This window comes from Mustela erminea, chromosome 3 (genome assembly GCF_009829155.1).
Source record: "Mustela erminea isolate mMusErm1 chromosome 3, mMusErm1.Pri, whole genome shotgun sequence".
Lineage (NCBI taxonomy): Eukaryota > Metazoa > Chordata > Mammalia > Carnivora > Mustelidae > Mustela > Mustela erminea.
In genome coordinates, this window is record NC_045616.1 from 31,573,094 (window position 1) to 31,591,712 (window position 18,619).

An 18,619-nucleotide genomic window follows, 5' to 3' on the forward strand; every position below is an offset into this window, starting at 1 on the left:
CCTCACCCCTCCCCTTCCCTCCCCTTCCTTCTTTCCTTCCTTCCTTTAAGATTTTGTTTGTTTACTTGGCAGAGAGAGAGGGAGAGAGAGAGAGCCTGTGTGTGTGAGCTCACAAGCAGGGGGAGTAGCAGGCAGAGGGAGAGGGAGAAGCAGGCTCCCCACTGAGCAGGGAGCCCGATGTAGGGCTCATTCCTGGACCCCAAGATCATAACCTGAGCCAAAGGCAGACGCTTAACCAACTGAGCCACCCAGGCGCCCCTGTGCATCCTATTTCTTTCTTTCTTTCTTTCTTTTTTTTTTTTTTTAAGATTTTATTTATTTATCAGAGAGAGACGGGGGAGAGAGCGAGCAGAGGCAGACAGAATGGCAGGCAGAGGCAGAGGGAGAAGCAGGCTCCCCGCTGAGCAAGGAGCCCGATGTGGGACGCGATCCTAGGATGCCGGGATCATGACCTGAGCCGAAGGCAGCTGCTTAACCAACTGAGCCACCCAGGCGTCCCGCATCCTATTTCTTAAGTCTGATTTTCTCATCTGTGTTTAAGAAGGAATCTGGCATTGTTTTTCTTACCTTTATAATAAGATGATTAAATAACTTGACAACGAGGGTCCCTTCTTGTTAATTAAAAAAAAAAAAAAAAGATGATCTGCATTTAGGTACAATGTGTAGTGACTTTGTCTAAGGACGGTAAGAAATGTGACCATTCTAGAAGGATTTCTCCCTGAAGTACCTTTTAACGTGACATTACTTATTTTGTCCAGCCCAAACCAAGAGACTTCATGTTTCCTAGATTTCATGGTCTTAGTCTTATTCGTGTACATGAACATATGTGAGAGAGCACCGTGCTGGGAGTGAGACGGATTGGGTTGCTGGTTGTCCCAGTTTCTCCCCCTTTCTTTCGTTCGTTCGTTTTTGTTTTTCAAGATTTTATTTATTTATTTGACAGAGACAGACACAGTGAGAGAGGGCACACAAGTCAGGGGAGTGGGAGAGGGAAAGCAGGCTTTACACGAAGCAGGGAGCCTGATGTGGGGCTCCTTCCCAGGACCCGGGGGTCATGACCTGAGCTGAGGGCAGACGCTTAACGACTGAGCCACCCAGGAGCCCCTGGTCATCCCAGTTTCTAACTTAGTCATTCTTAACCGGGGGCAATTCTGTCTTGCCCCTCCACTCTCTGAGGATGTTTGGCCATGTTTTTGAGACTCTTGATTGTCACAGTTGTGTAGATGTTGGGTGGGTATCCTGCAGTGCACAGGTCACCCAAGAAGTATCTCGTCCAAGAGATGTCAGTAGTGCCACTGCTGAGAAACCCGTTCCCACCTGATGTGGAGTGCTGGCCTGCTTGCTGTTTTCCTGGGTCATCTTTTTCCCTTCTGTAAAGTGAGGCAGCCTGAGGAGATAATCTCCGAGGTCCTTCTCCTGTACTTGGAGCCCCGTGCTTGGCACACACTGAATTGGCCTGCCTGACGATAAAGCCTGTGTAACACTAGCCCAGACAGCATTGTGATTGTGGGTGGTTTTCTTAGGAAAGCTTTCTCTGTGGAGCCTTCCTCGGGGCTGGAGCCACATGAGACGGGGGTGAGATCTCAGTGTGTTAGGACACCTTTCTCAAGGAAATGCTGACAGTTTCTTCATTTGTAAAAATACAGGTGTGGAGGGTAACTTTCCCTCAGGTACCCTCTTCCTGCTGTAAAATTCAGTATCTGCATAAACCACACGAAACAAAGCAAAGAAGGAATAACAGATTTTCCTCCAGTTTGCACTTACTGATCAAGCCAGTATCTTAGCACATCTGTTTCTGTTTTGCTTGTTGTATCATATATGCTTCAAGTCTCAACTTCTCGGAAGGTGGCCTGTTTAACACCATTGTCTCTTGGGGTCAGAAATGCTCATGGCGCCATTCGCTGCTCTTACGAAGCACTATTTGGTTGCCAGCAAAACCTTAAGCAGCCTGTTTTTGATCCAGTTTCTGATCCAGTTTGAATGTTCCTCATACGTGTTTTCTCCCTCACCAGTTTCTCCCTTTGCCTTCCCCAAACGATTTTGTAGATTGTCTTTCTTTATAGTGTATTAGTGGTGCTTTTGAGAGTGGTGATGGTTCTGAATGTTGACATGCCAATGTACTTTGTAAGGCTATTAATGAGAAATCCCTTTCAAAACACACTCTGACCCAAAGGCTTTCAAACTCATTTATTTTACCTGTAGAAATACTGCCCGAGGGTTACATACATTGCCTGTGTCTATAGAAGATGAGGTCTAGGGTGTAGCAAAACCTGGGCAGAGGGAAAAATACGTCTTCCATTTCCATTCTCCATTCCTGAAAATTCTGGTGCAGAGGTGACAGTGCACGGGGAAGGAGGGGGGCAGACACATTATTTCGTCTGTGGACGCTGAGTCCTCATTATGTTCTGTTACCGCTCACCCCTTCGTCCCATTATTATAGCTTTTTAGATTTTGCCGGAGCCCATTCAGTTCACATCAGAGATCTGAATATTTAAATGGCACCTCTTCTGACAGTCCCAATATGTCTTCTGTCTGTGATGAAGGGTTGTTTCCTCATGTCTGACTTCCAACTTGTTTAAAAAACTTCTTTTTGGGGGAGAGGATGCATTTTTTTCAGCCTCATCCTGCCTTATCTCAGCCAACAGTGTGACACAGCCAAGCTCTCAGCAGCAGCCTTTGTGCTGTTATTAAAGGAACTGGGTAACTCTAGAATGGGGCAGACTGAATCCTGGACATGCTGGTGTTCTCCTTCCTGCCAGCCAAGTCTCTCTCAGTTCAGTTCAGCCCCAATACTTGATTACCTCTGAAACCAGAGCCCGCACCTGACCCTCCCTGCCTTCCTGTCTCCCTGTGGGAGCCGTAGCCGGGGGCAGCAGGGAACAGACTGTGCAGCGTTGGTTTTTGAACATTTCTCGAAGCCTCTGGTGTGTCCAGTAGAACTGCGGACAGACCCAGATTTACTCCTTTGGAGATTGTGTGTGATCTTTGTAGTTTTTGGGGTATTGTTCCCTTTGTCATTCCTTCCTGCTGGAACTTTTTTTTTTTTTTTTAACAAGGATAGATTGTATTTGTTTGTTTTAATGAGAAAGAGCAAGCATGAGTGAGATGATAGGGCTGAGGGAGAAGCAGATTCCCTGCTAAGCAGAGAGCCTGATGCGGGATTCGATCCCAGGACCCTGGGATCCTGACCTGAGTCAAAGTCAGATGCTTAACTGACTGAACCACCCAGGTGCCTGTGGATTTTTTTTTTCTTTCATTTTTTTTTTTTTTTAAATATAAGGAAGACTTAACCTGTTAGGTTTGAGGCCACTCTGGGAATAGTGGGGTGTTTTGTTTTGTTTTATTTTTTAAAGATTTTATTTATTTATTTGACAGACAGAGATCACAAATAGGCAGAGAGACAGGCAGAGAGAGAGAGAGAGGGAAGCAGGCTCCCTGCTGAGCAGAGATTCCCAATGTGGGGCTCGATCCCAGGACCCTTAGATCATGACCTGAGCCGAAGGCAGAGGCCTAACCCACTGAGCCACTTTGGTGCCCCTTTTGTTCTGTTTTGTTTTGGTTTTCACCCATGTCTACCTGTTGGATCTTAAGCCTCTTCACTGTTCTGGTGGATAACAACTTGAAACTCTCTCATTTTGTGTGAGGAGGAACACAAGTGAATGCAGCAATGTTCACAAATCAGCTTTATCCATAGCAGTTGCTGTGGCTTTTCATAACCATTAAAAGTAAATAATAATAATTCACACCAACTCTGGAAGGCTGGTATTAGGAACACGGATTGTTGTTTAAAACAATTTCGATTTTAGAAAAATGTAACTGTACGTAAGCACCTCCACTCTCACCGTTGGGTCCAGAGCTGTGGAGGCCAGGTGCGCGAGGGTCCTCCTGTCTGTTGTGTGTTCACTCCTGTGTTCCATTCCACACGGTTCCCTATAGCGCCCGAGGGCTTGGCTTCCTCCTTGATCTGGTGAGTTGTTGATGTCTTTCTTTACGCCTTTCCATTTTAGTTGTTTTTCCTTTATTATTTTTATAATCTGGATGAGTGTCCTACAGTTTTCTAGGTTTTGAGGTTTGAATAGACAGATTTTACCCCCCCCCCTTTTTTTTCAAGAATGAGCTGGAAGTTGGAGCACCATTTGTTGTTGTAACATCTAGGATGACAAACACTTATTTCCCCCTTACTGTCCCTGTATCTTCATCCCTGTCCTCTTGTCTCACTTTTTATCTTTCTCTCACATTTTTCCTCACTTAGTTCCTTTCATTTTCTTTCCTTAGCTTCTCTCCAATCTGTCTTCCTTTCTCTCGTCTTCTTTGTTTTTTATTTTTTAAGATTTTATTTATTTATTTGACAAACAGAGATCACAAGTGGGCAGAGAGGCAGGCAGAGAGAGAGGAGGAAGCAGGCTCCCTGCTGAGCGGAGAGCCTGATGCGGGGCTCGATCCCAGGACCCTGAGATCATGACCTGAGCCGAAGGCAGAGGCTTAACCCACTGAGCCACCCAGGTGCCCTCTCCTGTCTTCTTTGAGTTCTGCTGCTACTTAGGAGCCAAGGAAGCGTCAGGAAAACCCTCCCAAAGATGTGGGTCAGGGCCTCGGTTCTGTCCTGCCCTGGTGTTTGACTTTAGGCAACTCTTGAAACCACTTTAAATCTGAATTTGCTCATCTTTAAGGTGGAAGATATACTAATCTCTGTTGTCGAATGGGTCACATGAACATCACTTAAAACCGAGAAAGTGAGATGCTTGGCAGTGGGACCACATGGTCTGATATTTGGCCTTGAAGTCAGGTCTTCTTGGCCTGTCCCCCCTCTCCTCTGCCCCTTCTCCAGCTCTTCCCACTTTTCTTTAGTCCTGTCTTCCTTGCTCCCACATTCGCTACCTTTACACACGTGGTTCCTTTCAGACAAGGCCTTCTTAGTCTCTGATTCATCAGTAGGTTTTAATGGCTTCATGAAATTGTGTGTAAAAGTCTCTGTGTTTCCGGCGCACCTGGGTGGCTCAGTGGGTTAAAGCCTCTGCCTTCTGCTCAGGTCATGATCCCAGGGTCGTGGGATCCAGCCCCACATCGGTCTCTCTGCTCAGCAGGGAGCCTGCTTCCTCCTCTCTCTCTCTGCCTACTTGTGATCTCTGTCTGTCAAATAAATAAATAAAATCTTAAGAAAAAAATCTCTGTGTTTCCAAGTGTACGATTTTCTGGTGATAGGGTCTGTAGCCTTCATCAGAGGCTTAAGGGGTTGTCTCTGTGACCCTCAAACATTTATTAAGGGGTCCTTATGATCGAAACAGTGAAGGAAAGATGGATAATGGGAAATGAAATTGATATTTCAATTCACTGGTGGGATTAACAACTAAAATGCTTCAGTTTTCTTTAGAAATGACTACGTTTGCTCTACTGGTTTGTGAAACAGTCAGTTCGACTAAATTTATCAAATTGGGAGCCCAGCAAGTACCAGGCAGTATGAAGCTAATGATCTATGTGAATATTCGATTATACCCGCTTTCACTAGTTAGAATTTTGAGTCTTGCACCTGAGATCAGAAGGTTCAGCCAGCTGGTCCCCAAAGGTCTGAGCCTCTGGGCCTTGCTCTGGACTTGCCCGGGGTGTATGTTGAAGGAGAACCAAGGGAGTAGACTTATCAGAGTAAAACCTTTCACAAGCCGAGATTTCCCTTAAAATACCTTGAGCTTAATAAAATATCCTTTACAGCCGAAGAAACCAGTCTGTAAAATATCCTTTGTGCTATTGATGAAAATAGGCAGTCAGTCCTTCAAGCATTCACTGGGGAGACTCTGTGGATTACTTAGTCATTAGCTTTGATGTGTTGCTAGGCTTTTACGATTTGAGGTGGGAGATTTGGAGGGGGCAGGGGGGGCAGTGATGGAGTAGTTGTCTGGTGTCTTTTGCATAAGCATAAATGTGGAAGTAACTCTGTAGCCTGGAGAGGATTAAAAGAGCAAAAGAAGTGAGTGGATTCAGGTGAGAGCAGGACTAGGGGACATTGGTCGCAGAGGACCATTTGGGTTTTTCCTTCCTTTTATCCTGGGGCATGTGCGTTATCAACATGTGAGTAATGTGTGTGAGGCTGTGTGTGTGTGTGTGTGTGTGTGTGCACGCGCGCGCGTGTGCTAGCACGGTAGAGTACAGGGCAAAGAAGAGGGGAGCCTGCGTTATGAGTGTGACCCTACTTGGAAGGGCACAGTGGTGAGTTCCTAGTTTACTTTATCCTCTGCATCTTAGTCCCACCCCCCTCACCCCCACCCCAAAACACACACAGACACACACACACACACACACACACGGAATAATACCAGCCCTGCCTACCTCACAAGAGGTTTATAAGGATCCAGGAGGCAATGAAGGTGCTTTGAAAAGTGGAACGTGCCTTGCATAATAAGCAGAGACTATGAGATGAATGAGAATGTTCAGCACTGCTCAGTTTCATCTGAAGTCCCCGAAACATCTGTAAAATGGGGCCCAGCTCCCTCTAATGAAAAAGTCAGTGTTCCTAACGAATTCATTCCACCACAGGTGTAGTTAGAGTTTCTTCTTGCCTTTTAGGTGTCTTGAGAATCTGTGTCTGAATAATGGTTAAAATGGTTTTAAATAATAAATACATTCCACAAACTCTCTTATGTTATTGTTTAAAAAAAAAGAAAGGAAGACAAAAGCTGTCTTCTGTGGCGCTGCAACTTGTAGGGATGGTATATCTGAGTGGGGCAAATCTAGAAGATGAAGTTTTGGTAGGGTTTTCTGGTTGTTAGAGTCATTAAATAAAACAACAACAACAACAACAACAAAACAACAAAAAAACCCAGCTTATTATCCTTGTGCCTCAAGGAAAAGGATGAGCTTTGAATGGTAGCAAGCTTAAACCAGTGGGTAGTTTTTCCTCATTGCCTGAAAATAGGTCCCCTTGAAAGCATTCTCTGTTGCCCTGTCCCTTATTTGTCCCTTGTTTGCAACAAGGTAAAAACTGGGGGTCTGGAGAGGGCAGTTCATCTGAATCCAGTAAAAACAGACAGTGTTCACCATGGTGCAGATTGCAAGGGTTACTGATTTCCACTTTAATAAGTCCATTCAAGATTTAGGTATTTGATATGGATGATTTAGGGCTTCCAGAGCATAATCAAAGTTGACAGAGATGACTCTAGTAGTACAAAGTTATAGCAACCGAGGAATGCTGTCAGATTACTGAGCCCTTGAGGTCGAAGTAGGTGCAAAATTACAAAAAGAAAGAATTTGAAAAGGAAATTGCACCAAAGGCAGCCCATTTTTGTAGGGAAAGCATAAGGAATAAATGGAAGAGACAAAAACACCTTTAAGGGCAAATGAGAATAATTTATTGATGGTGGGGGTAGGTTGGGAAAAGCAAATGAATTTTTTGCTTGCTGGTCTTCAGGGAGTGTGTCGACAGATGCCTGGAACCAACATAAATTTCCCCAGGGAAGAAAAATTACTGAAAAAATAGATGAAGATTGGTTTATAGCAGGTGATCCAGAAATGAATGAGTTGATGAGAAACGCAAGTCCACAATCACTTGGGACCCGCAGGCTTAATATTAGCGATGGAGTGGCCATATGAAGCAATTGTCTGGACGGTCATGCTATCGCTGAAGAAGAGAGGTTGGTTTCGACATGTCTCACTGGCTTGGAAATAAAACACAAAGAGAGAAAACGTAGAGTTTTAAAGTTAGAAAGGATCTTTGCAGTAATTCGGTAGATGAAGAGACAGACTTGACCTAAGATAAGCAATTTGCCCGGAGCTGGGATGAGGCAGAGCTCAGGAACACCGTTCATCTTGAAGCTTTGTCATACATTAGCTCCGTGGGCTTTCTCAGGTTCAGCCTTAAACGTGGTCTTTATCCCAGTGAACAAGGAGTGACTTAAGAAATGCTAGAAAGGAAGGTTCTGTTAGGAACAAAACTGCCCAGGTAAAGGTAGAGGGCCAAGTGATATCCATGGGGTTTGGTAACATAAGGAATTTCGTAGAAGAGGCAGAACTGTAATTGGGAAGTGAGAAAGAGACCAGGGATAGTCATCATCTTCATTATTGTTATCAAGTGATTATATGGCATTTCGTCTTCAAAACCTTTTGCAGACTTTAATTGTCAAGTGCAGTCGTAATCTAAATTGCATAGGTCGTCTGGAAAAGTAGGGTGTTCGAGTTTGGTGAACCATACGGGAAACGTTTAGAATTCTCATATTCAGAAATATTGTTGGGTTATGCCTTATTCTAAAGCAGTGGTCTCCCTTATATAGTAATTAAAAAAATAGAAGTCTTTGTTATGATAGTCTCCCTGACCCAGCTGTTAACTCTGCTTACTTGTGGATGAGGAAATGGACAAAATATGGGAAATGTAGTTCTTACCTTGAAGAGTGCATGAAAGAAGCACTTAGAATTTTTGAGGTTCACTTTTAAATGCAGCATTTGAAAATGAGTACATCCCCAGTGTAACTGACAGTGGACTCCTTTTTTCCCCTTGAGACTGTCATGCCTACCTCTCCTATGAGAGCACATTTGACTTTTTAAAAGGGATTATGTCGATACAATGCTTGCAGTGTTTTTATTCTTGGAAATGTACATCTCTACATCAAAATTAAAATACAGCAGGAGAGGAGCGAAAACGCAGCCCTGGTATATCCCATACTTAGGGGTAAATGACACAAGGCAAACTTGTTAAGAGAGGACATCTTTTACTTGAATGTCTATTTCTTTATTCTCTCATGCACAGAACAATCCACTCCTGCCTTTTAAGGATTGAGCATTATAATAGTCTTGCTTTTAGGGCTAGGATTTTTCCTTTCCACATGGCACCTGTGTTTTCTGGAGCAGTTCAGGGATGGAAGAAGTGACACTTTCATTCTTGTAATGAGGCTCCATTAACCAGAGGCCTTTTGTAAGGGTGTAATTTCAAACTTCATTACAGACTAAGGCAGCTACACAACCCATTACTCAGAGAAAATGTGCTTCTGTTGTGACTCTCCAATGAGCCTTGCATTTTTAATGTGCCTTGTTAGAATATTTATGAAACAGTATCACCAGTAGAGGGCATCTGTCTTTGAAACCTGTGAATATCAACTGACAGGGTTTCAAGGCCCTCGCTTTAGACTTTTCCATTAGAAAAACAGAAGTTAAAGGTACATGTCATAGTCTAAAATCCTTTCTGATTCAGTTTTCATTACTAGCAAGTTATCAGAAGTTTGCATGGTCATGTCTTAGGAGTTTTATTATTTTATCATCAGGGTAAAGTCTGAATATGAAAGGAACCAGCTGAAATCCACACTGGATGGGAATGAGTGTATACAAATTGTACTTCCTTTTAAATGTCTGTCCTCTGGGAAAAGTCTGTTTGCTATGCTGGTAGGCTTGCCCTCTGAAAATATCTGAAGATGCTGAGTTCCTGATTAAAAAAATTTAGCGTTGTGAAATTTAGTCCTGTCCATGAACTGTGTATCAGGTTAGCTAAGATGGAAGCTATGGCCTAAAAGACTCCAAGTTTAGGAGGAGATGTGGGTTTTATTTTATTTTATTAAAAAAATTTTTTTTAAGATTTACCAAATCAATCAATCAATCAGTATTTACTTATTTTTAGAGAGAGCAAGAGCTAGTGCATGAGCGTGGTGGGAGGGGCAGAGGGAAAGCGGGGCTTAAGCAGAGTCTGCAGTGAGTGCAGAGTCTGATGTGCGGCTTGATATTACAACCCTGAGACCAGCACCTGAGCTGAAAACCAGAAATCAGTCGCTTAACTAACTGTGCCATCCAGATACCCTAGGAGACCTGGGTTTTATGTGTTTTTCTGGGCAATTTGAGGCTTGGGCTCCTGTGCGAGGGGTGAAAACTCCTGCCAGCCTGACCCCTTCCTGTTGAGTGTCTCTTCTGAACTCTAGGACTGCTCCCCCACCAGACTGTCACATGATAATATAGAATGGCTCAGAGATCATAGGTCCTGGCTGCAAAAATACATGTATGTGTTTGTATGTATATGCACATGGCGTTTTCAAGCAGGAGTGTTTGTTGCAAAGAATGATGAATAATTATGACCTCAAGTATTACACCTTCTCCTATTTTTCTGTAGATAATTCTAATGTTAAGGTTCATAGCAGTGTATATTCAATTTTAATTTCCTCTGTACATGCTCTGAGACAGGGAACTATGTTCTTGAATCTGTAAAACATGCCAGGACTGTATCCTGTTAATTTTCAAGTAACAGCCTATTTGAAATGAAAGCTTCAATGAGGAAACAGAGTTCAAAGGCTCAAAGTGTTAACAGATCATTTTTTATCTAACATGATTTCTTTTTAGAGATATTTGAATAGGCTTCTTCTTCCTAAAGTACTGTTCTTTTTAACTTGAATTCGCTTTACATTGTCTTTAAGTGGGTATTTGTTACTCATGTGCTGATTTGCATTTATAAGCAAATCTAAATGTCCCCCCCCCCCCCCCCCCCCCCCCCGCCACAATCTATACTAAGCACTGTTAATAGGACAATCAAAAGATACCTGTTCAGAGAGGGAAATGTCTCCAGACTTGTCTGTTTGTTCTTTTCATTTTGGGTTTGAAGTAGTCATGTGACCATGTAGTCACAGTTGTGTTGTGATGACCTTGAAGTTTCATGCTGCTATCTCACACGCTGAGATCATCAGTGTCTAGAGCAGCTTCCTGAAGAACTTACAGAAATTAAAAGTAAAATATTCAGGGGTGCCTGATGGCTCAGTTGGTTAAGCGTCTGCCTTTGGCTCAGTTCATGATCCCGGGACTGAGTTCTGCATGGGGCTCCTATCTCAGTGGGGAGCCTGCTTCTCCCTCAGCCTCTGCAGCTCTCCCTGCTTGTGCTCTCTCTCTCTCTGTCACATAAATAAAATCTTAAAAAATAAAGAAATAAAAAGGTTAAATATTAAAATAACAGGTATTTCTTTTTTTTTTAAGATTTTATTTATTTATATGAGAGAGAGATAATAAGAGCACAAGCAGGCAAGGGAGCAGCAGAAGGCAGCTCCTTGCCGAGCTGGCAGCCAGACATGGGACTCCATCCCAGGACTCCTGAATCATGACCTGAGCTGAAGGCAGGTGCTTAACTGACTGAGCCACTCAGACATGCCCAGGTGTTTGATTTTTGCAAGGAATGCTCATGGCTTCGCCACATCGTTGCTCTGCATTCCAGACGGTACTGCTTTAACTTCCCCACCTCTCCTCCACAGCAGCTTACCCTTGTTACTAGAAAGACTTGATACAGACAAGGTCCAGAACTTCTGCAATGTGGTCGATACATGGGTATTGTTAGGTTCATACAGTATCTTAACAACCGGGATCGGTGGTCAATACTTAAAAACTGAAAGAGTTCACTTTAAACATCTAAATTTGTAGGTTATTTTTAGAAAATGAGAGGATTTGGAAACCCTATCCTGTGATCTCACATGGCAGGTGCCTGTGCCCCCCAGCACCCCTCACCCTGGATTTCCCTTTTCCTTACTTGCATTTCCTCCCTGGCCCCTGACCACACTGAGTGTTGACCCCACTGAGCGTTCACCGTTCACTGCACTGCCTCGTCACCGTGTCAGCAGCCGTCCTCAGAACGCTCTGTGCCTGCTCAGCGGCTAATGCATGGTGCTGCCACTGTTAGCTTTCTGTACTTCTAGTTTTCTGCCTTAAAAATGAGGGTTTGGGGAGTGTGCCTGGGCAGTGCAGTCAGTAAAGCGTCCAACTCTTGATTTCGGCTCAGGTTATGATCTCGGGGTCAGAAGATTGGGTTCTGCGCTGAACGTGGTTCTCTCTCCCTCTGCTCCTCCCCCCAGTCCCTTCACTCTCTCTCTCTCAAAAAAAGGGTGGGGGGATCATGTCTGGCACTTCCTGTCTTTGACAACTAGTGTGAGTTTTTAAGAACATTTCAAGCAAAATTATTGATTGTTACTTTGATTTAGTGCATTAAAAAAAAAGATTTTGTTTCATGATTTAAGATCAGCCCTATAGCAGACAACACTGTTTGTTTAGTCAAAACTGAACTATGTTTTAAATGGGTTTTTTGCTTGACTTGGCTATTTCTTAGAAGATTTTAAGCCAAAGATAGAAGCCTGAAACTAATACATACTTACATATTTATGTATGAATATTCTAACACACACATACATGTGTGTGTATACAAGCTTATTTACTTATGGGTATGTTAATCCAGCTAATACCTTCTTAGCTTTAAGTGACTTTAATAAAATTACTTCTTAAATATCTTTGCTTCTTAATAACTTTTCAAGAACATATTCGATAACTTCTTAACTTGGAAAAGCAGGTTGAGAATGAGCCAAGAAATAGAGCACCACACTTGTGAATGTTAACTGGAGATGAATGGTCTTTCCTTACAGAATACGGCAGGAGAATGATATGGTTGATTCAGCGCCTCAGTGGGAAGCTGTATTAAGGAGACAAAAGGAAAAAAATCAGGCGGACCCCAACAACAGACGATCCAGACATAGATCTCGCTCGTACGTGGACTCTTTTTTATACCTTTGTTCAGAAAGCACTGAGCTTGAAGTGACATGCAGATTCTCGGGCAGATGGGGCTGTCTCTTTGAGGTCTTCTAAAGTGACTTTAGTTCCACCATGATTATCCCATTGTTTGTTTGTCATATTTACCTTCTTTTGTTTGTGACGTTCATTAACTCCAGCTGAAGCCGTAGAAGTTGGAGCATTGCCAGAACAAAATGTCAAAAACAAGGCTATCAAGACTCTGTTTTGTTTTGTTTTGTATTGTTTTGAAACAAAGCATACCTTCAACCAAGTAAGTAGGAAGTCTTTGTTCTGGAGCCTGGCTGTTGGCAGAAATACCTGCTGCTTCTCTCAATTGGAGTCTGCAGAATTCTCTGAAGTCTTGTTCGAGATTGAACCAGATGTGAATATCTTCCTATTAAATTACCATTTGTGAGCAGTAGGCAGTGAGTGATTCATTACACCCCGATGTTGGGATTTGCCTGTGCCTTCTGTTGCTAGGCAATGCCATGTGTGAGCACAATTACCCCGTAATGATGAGATTGCCAGTCCTCCAAATTAATTTTCTTTTTGAGCTGATAAAATTTCTAGGGTTTTTTGGTTTTGTCCTTGTTTTTTAATGCGTGCATCATACAGATTTAGGTACCCCCCTATCCCCATGCCACTTCTCAAAGCAGACCTTTTAGTGTGAGCTGGGACTAACTACCCATCCCTTTGTGATCCTAGGTGGTTAGATGTCTGGTGTTGCTTATTTGTGGAAGGAGGGCTTGGTGTCTCAGATAGGGTGGTGGAAGGATGCCAGGGAGTGGATGCAGAGACAAACTGTAGGGAAGTGGAGGGGGGATCCAGGGAGCCAGGCACCAGGGGGTCAGTTTGGGTCAACAGAGTCTAGGAGAGGGCTTGGAGGACACACCCCAGGACCCCATGTAGCTCTAAAGGATGCTTTTCAGTCTTAGATGCTTACTTTTAAGTTAGAAGTTATCCTAGGGTGTGGTTTTGTTTTTATCAGTAGTACATCCTAATGAGTGATGTCTGGTTTTTTTCGAATAGAAAACCCTCAAGTAGTCACTATGCAATGTACCAGACCCTTACAGATTTAATTTATTTGTTGCTCCCTTAAGTTTTTGTTCTGGAACCTAATTAAAAAGTAAAATTTAAAGCAGAAGTTAAGGAATTTTCCTTTGTCTTGAATACTACCGTCACCGGCTCCATTCTAAAAGAGAGGTTTAGAATGGCAAGAATCACGACCTCCTGTTTGACAGTTTAACCAAAAGGCACAGAATCCCAAGATCAGGATGCAGCATAGTCATGGGTAAATCATCTGCAACCACACTTTTCCCTTTCCATGTGGAATCTTCTTCTCCGAGGGACTTGTAATACACAAGGTTTGGTGACTTGGCGTTAAGTCTTCAAAGCAACAGTTAGTTTCTCTAATAATTTCTAGAGCATTTGAAGTTCAATTTAATGCCAGTAGTAAATTTCATTTATTAAATAGGGGAATGTAAAATAAAGTTGGGAAAAATTTTATATATAAATTCTGAAAAAGAAAAAACATTACTGAAGGCACATCTCAATGGGTGTATAGATTGTTTCCACTTTTTTGCTACTTTGTTAAAAGTTTCTGTACATGTTCTGTACAAGTGTATCTGTGGAGTAAGTTATCTTATGCCCTGGGAGAGATACCTGGGTGGAATTGCTGGGTTAGAATCTATTTCTAATGATATTAAATGTAACTATAAACTACCAAAATGATTTCCAAGAAGGCTGTATCATTTTATACTCCCACAAGCAGTGAATGAGAGTTCTAATTCTGCCCCATTCTTACAAATACTTAGTTCTGTCTTATTAATTTTAATTAGTCTGTTTGGCTTGAAGTGGTATCCCATTATGGTTTCAATTAACATTTCTCTGATGACTAATGATGTTACCCGCATTTTCCTGTGCTTTTTGCTTACTCATGTTTAAAGTGTTTAAGTTTTTGCCCGTTTTAATTGGATTCTTTTTTATTATTTATTTGTAGGATTCTTTATGTAGCCTGCATATAAGTTCTTTTTCAGATATGTGTGTGATGTGGATTTACTTCTAGCTGTGTTTTGCTTTTTCATGTTCTTACCGTTGTTTTTTGATAGGTAGACACTTTAAATTTTGATGAAGATACCATTTTATTTTCATTTATAGTTAAGACGTTTTTACATCATATATATATATTTTTTTTTAATTTAATTTTTTATTTATTTACTTGACAGAGATCACAAGTAGGCAGAGAGGCAGGCAGAAAGACAGGGGGAAACAGGATCCCCACTGATCAGAGAACCCGACTCAGGGCTCGATCCCAGGTGGGATCATGACCTGAGCCAAAGGCAGAGGCTTTAACCCACTGAGCCACCAAGGCGCCCCAAGACTTTTTTACCTCTTAAGGAATATTTGCCTACCCCATAGTCACAAAGATGTTCCCATACCTTTTTCTAGTAGGTTTATAGATTATGCTTTTTATTTAGGTCTGTCATCCCTCTAGTATTAATGGTTCAGTGTGTATGAGGTAGAGGTAGATATTGAGAATTTTTTTCACGGTGCTTATGCAGTGTTCCATGTCCGTTTGTTAAAAAAGACTATCTTCATTGAAATGCTTTGGAGCCTCTGTTGAAAATCAATTGACTGCCTATATATGGGCCAGTTTTATTTCATTGATCTATTTGTCTATTCCTAAGCCTCCATGTTGTCTTGGTTACCATAGCTTTATGTAAGACTTGAATCAGGCAGTGTCAATTCTCCAATTTTTTTTTTCTAAGATTGCTTTAGCTATTTTAGATCTTCTGCAGTTCTACATGAATTTTTGAATCAGGTTGTTAGATTTTATGGAAAAAAAAAAAGACCTTAAGCTCATGTTGAATCTATAGCTCAATTTGGAGAAAATTCTTAACTTTCATTTAAGCCTCTTAAGATATAGCAATAAATAAAGCCTCTTAAGATATAGGAATATATCTTGGATTTTAGTACAGAGTTGCTGCATTTATTTTGTTGTATTTAATCCTAAATGATTAATATTTTTTCTTTCTGTCTTTCTTTTTAAATTCACTTGACAGACAGAGATCACAAATAGGTAGGGAGGCAGGCAGAGAGAGAGAGGAAGAAGCAGGGTCTCTGTGGAGCAGAGAGCCTGATGTGGGGCTCGATCCCAGGACCCTGAGATCATGACCCGAGCTGAAGGTAGAGGCTTTAACCCTCTGAGCCACCCAGGTGCCCCCTAAATGATTAATATTTTTAGTGGTACTGAACCCTACTTTTAAAATGTCGTTTTCCAATTGTTGGTTGGTAGATAGAAACAGAGTATTTTTTATGTTAATATTGTATCTTGCCACTCTGCAGCCTTGTTAAATTGATTTTGTATCTCTGGAAGCTTTTTTTTTTTTTTTTTTTTTTTTAATTCTTAGGATTTTTTCACATTTACAGTGTTATTGTTCAGACCGCAGACCGCTTTCCTTTATTTCTAATCTTGGGTCTTCCAATATATTGAATTACAGTGTTGCATAGAAGTAGTAGGAACGGAGACCTCCTTAGCCTGTTCTCTTTCTTAAGGGGAAAACATTCAATATGTCATATTAGGTATGGCGGTAGCTGTAAGATTGAGGAAGATCATTCTATTTCTAGTCTAAGAGTTTTTCTCATGAATGAGTTTGAATTTTGTTACAAGCTTTTTCTGCATCTGAGATGACAGTATGTGGGTTTTCTTCTTTATTCTGTTAGTGGGAGAATTACAATGATTCAGTTTTGAATGTTACATTCTTGCATTTCTGAGATAAGTCCTGATGCAGTATCCCTTCTATATATTGCTGGATTCTATTCAATATTATTTTGTTGAGAAATACTGGTCTGTAATTTTCTTGTAGTATCTTTGTCAGGTTTTGGTAATAGGCTTTTTACTGGTCATTTAAAATAATTTGACAAGTGTTCTCCTTTTCTCCATTTTCTGAAATAGTGAATGTAAAAAAAAAAATAGCATTATTCCTTCCTTGAATGTTTGATACAGTTCACCAGTAAAACCATCTCTGCCTGGAATTTTCTTTATGGAAAGTTTCAAATTATAATCTCGATTTCTTGAACACATATTGATTGATTGGGCCATTCTGATTTTTACTTGTTATGTGTAGGTTTAAGTATTCTTTAAAAAGTGTTTGTTCATTTTGTCTGAATTATCTTTTCGCAAAAATTTGTTCATAATAATTATTTAGTATCTTTTTAACATCTGTTGTGATATCACCTATTTTACTCCTGATGTTGATAATTTGTTTTCTCTCTTAATTTTCCCTTAATCTATCTTTTCAGAGAACTAACTTGGGGTTTATTGATTTTCTTTGTCATCTTTTACATTGATTTTCACTCTTTATTACTTGCTTCTATTCATTTTGTTTTTTATTTGTTCTTTTTCCATCTTCTTAAGGTAACACTGATATGAAACTCTTCTCCCTTTTAAATGTAAGTGTAAAGTTGCAAGTATTCCCCACGCCCTGTAGTTTAAACTGTATCTCACATATTTTGCTAAATATTTTCATTATCATGTGGTTCAAAATCGTTTTTAATTTTTTGTGATTTCTTTGACCCTAGACTTTTTTTAGTAGTGTTTTGGTTAATTTCAAATATTAGAGGATTTTCTAGATATCTCATGAGTATTATTGATTTCTAATTTAATTCCATTGTGATTAAAAAAAGAATCTGTGAGATTCCTTTGAAATTTATTGAGACTTGTTTTATGACCTAGCATGTGATCTTTCATGATGAATGATCTGGAGGACTTGAAAAGAATGAGTATTCTCAGGCACTGGGTGTAGTCTATAAATGTCAAGTAGATCTAGTTAGCTGATAATGTTGTTCAGATGGTCTGTGTTTTTCCAATTTCTTTGTTTACTCTTCAATCAGTAATTGAGAGAGGGATGTTAAAATTTCCAATAATGATTACGGATTTGTCCGTTGTACTCTTTGGTTCTGTCAGTTTTTGCTTCAAGTTATTTTGAAGCTCAGGTATTAGGCTTCATATTTGCAATTTTTTTGCCTTCCTGATGAATTGACCCTAAAGAAATATCTTCTTTATGCTGACAATAGTCCTTTCTCTGTGTCCGCTACATGCACAGACACACATACCCAAACTCGTGTGTGTGTATGTGTGCGTGTGTGTGTGTGTGTGTGTGTGTGTATCCATTGCATCTTTTTCATGCTCACTGTTTGCATGTTACATCATTTTTAATTCTTTCATATTTAGCCAAGGTGTAGTTTTCTATTTAGAGTCCATCTTGTGATCTCCTGTAATCTAGTCTGACCATCTCTACCTTTTAAATTGAATGTTAGTATATTTGTACTTCATGTAATGATTAATATTTGGTGGTTTAAGTGTAGCATTTTGCTCATTTTCCTCTTTACTGTATCTATTTTTTGTTGGTCTGTTCCTCCTTTCCTATTATATTTTGTTTTAATTGAATAGTTTTTGGTACTCCGTTTTACTTTTAATTAACACCTTCCCTATAGTTTTTATTATTTTTTACTTGAGTGGTTTCTTGATGGCTTACAGTATGATTTCTTAATTTATCACAGCATGTTTAGGATTAATATCATAATATGTGAAATTTAGAAGTCTTAAAAAATTATAGATCCCTTTATCCCCTCTCTTTGTCCTTTGTGCAATTGTCATGCATCTTATTTTTGCCTATTAGTAGCCCCATGTTACAATGTTACTATCTCTGCTTAAACAGGAGGTAGTTTTTAAAAGAAATCAAGAAAAGGAAAAAGTTGTAGTTGTTATAGTAGACAGAAAATAGTCCCCTGGATGTGTCCATATCTTAGTCTCCAAGACTTGTAAATATTTTATGTTAGATGACGAAGAGGAATTAATGCTGCAGGTGGAATTAAGATTGTTAATCAGTTGACCTTCTGCCAGAGATCGTCTCCTAAGTTATCCAAGTATACTCAAAGTAACCCCAGGGTCCTTAAAAAGTAGAAAAAAGAACAGGAGAAGGAGTGAGAATGATTCAGTTTGAGAAGAATTTAATCTGCTTTGCTGGCTTTGAAGATGGAGGAAGGGACCATGAGCTAAAGAATAGGGGTAGCCTTTAAAGTTGGAGGAGGTAAGGAAGTTGATTTTCCCCTAGAGCCT

General features: G+C 40.7%; 1 protein-coding gene across 1 annotated transcript in view; it reads left to right on the forward strand.

Annotated features, from left to right (window-relative positions):
- Nucleotides 1-18,619, forward strand: part of EPB41L4A (erythrocyte membrane protein band 4.1 like 4A) — a 255,162-nt gene that overhangs the window by 220,039 nt on the left and 16,504 nt on the right. The window contains exon 18 of the mRNA XM_032335554.1: nucleotides 12,354-12,473. Coding sequence (XP_032191445.1) covers nucleotides 12,354-12,473 — 120 coding nt within the window. The remainder of the gene's footprint in view (nucleotides 1-12,353; nucleotides 12,474-18,619) is intronic.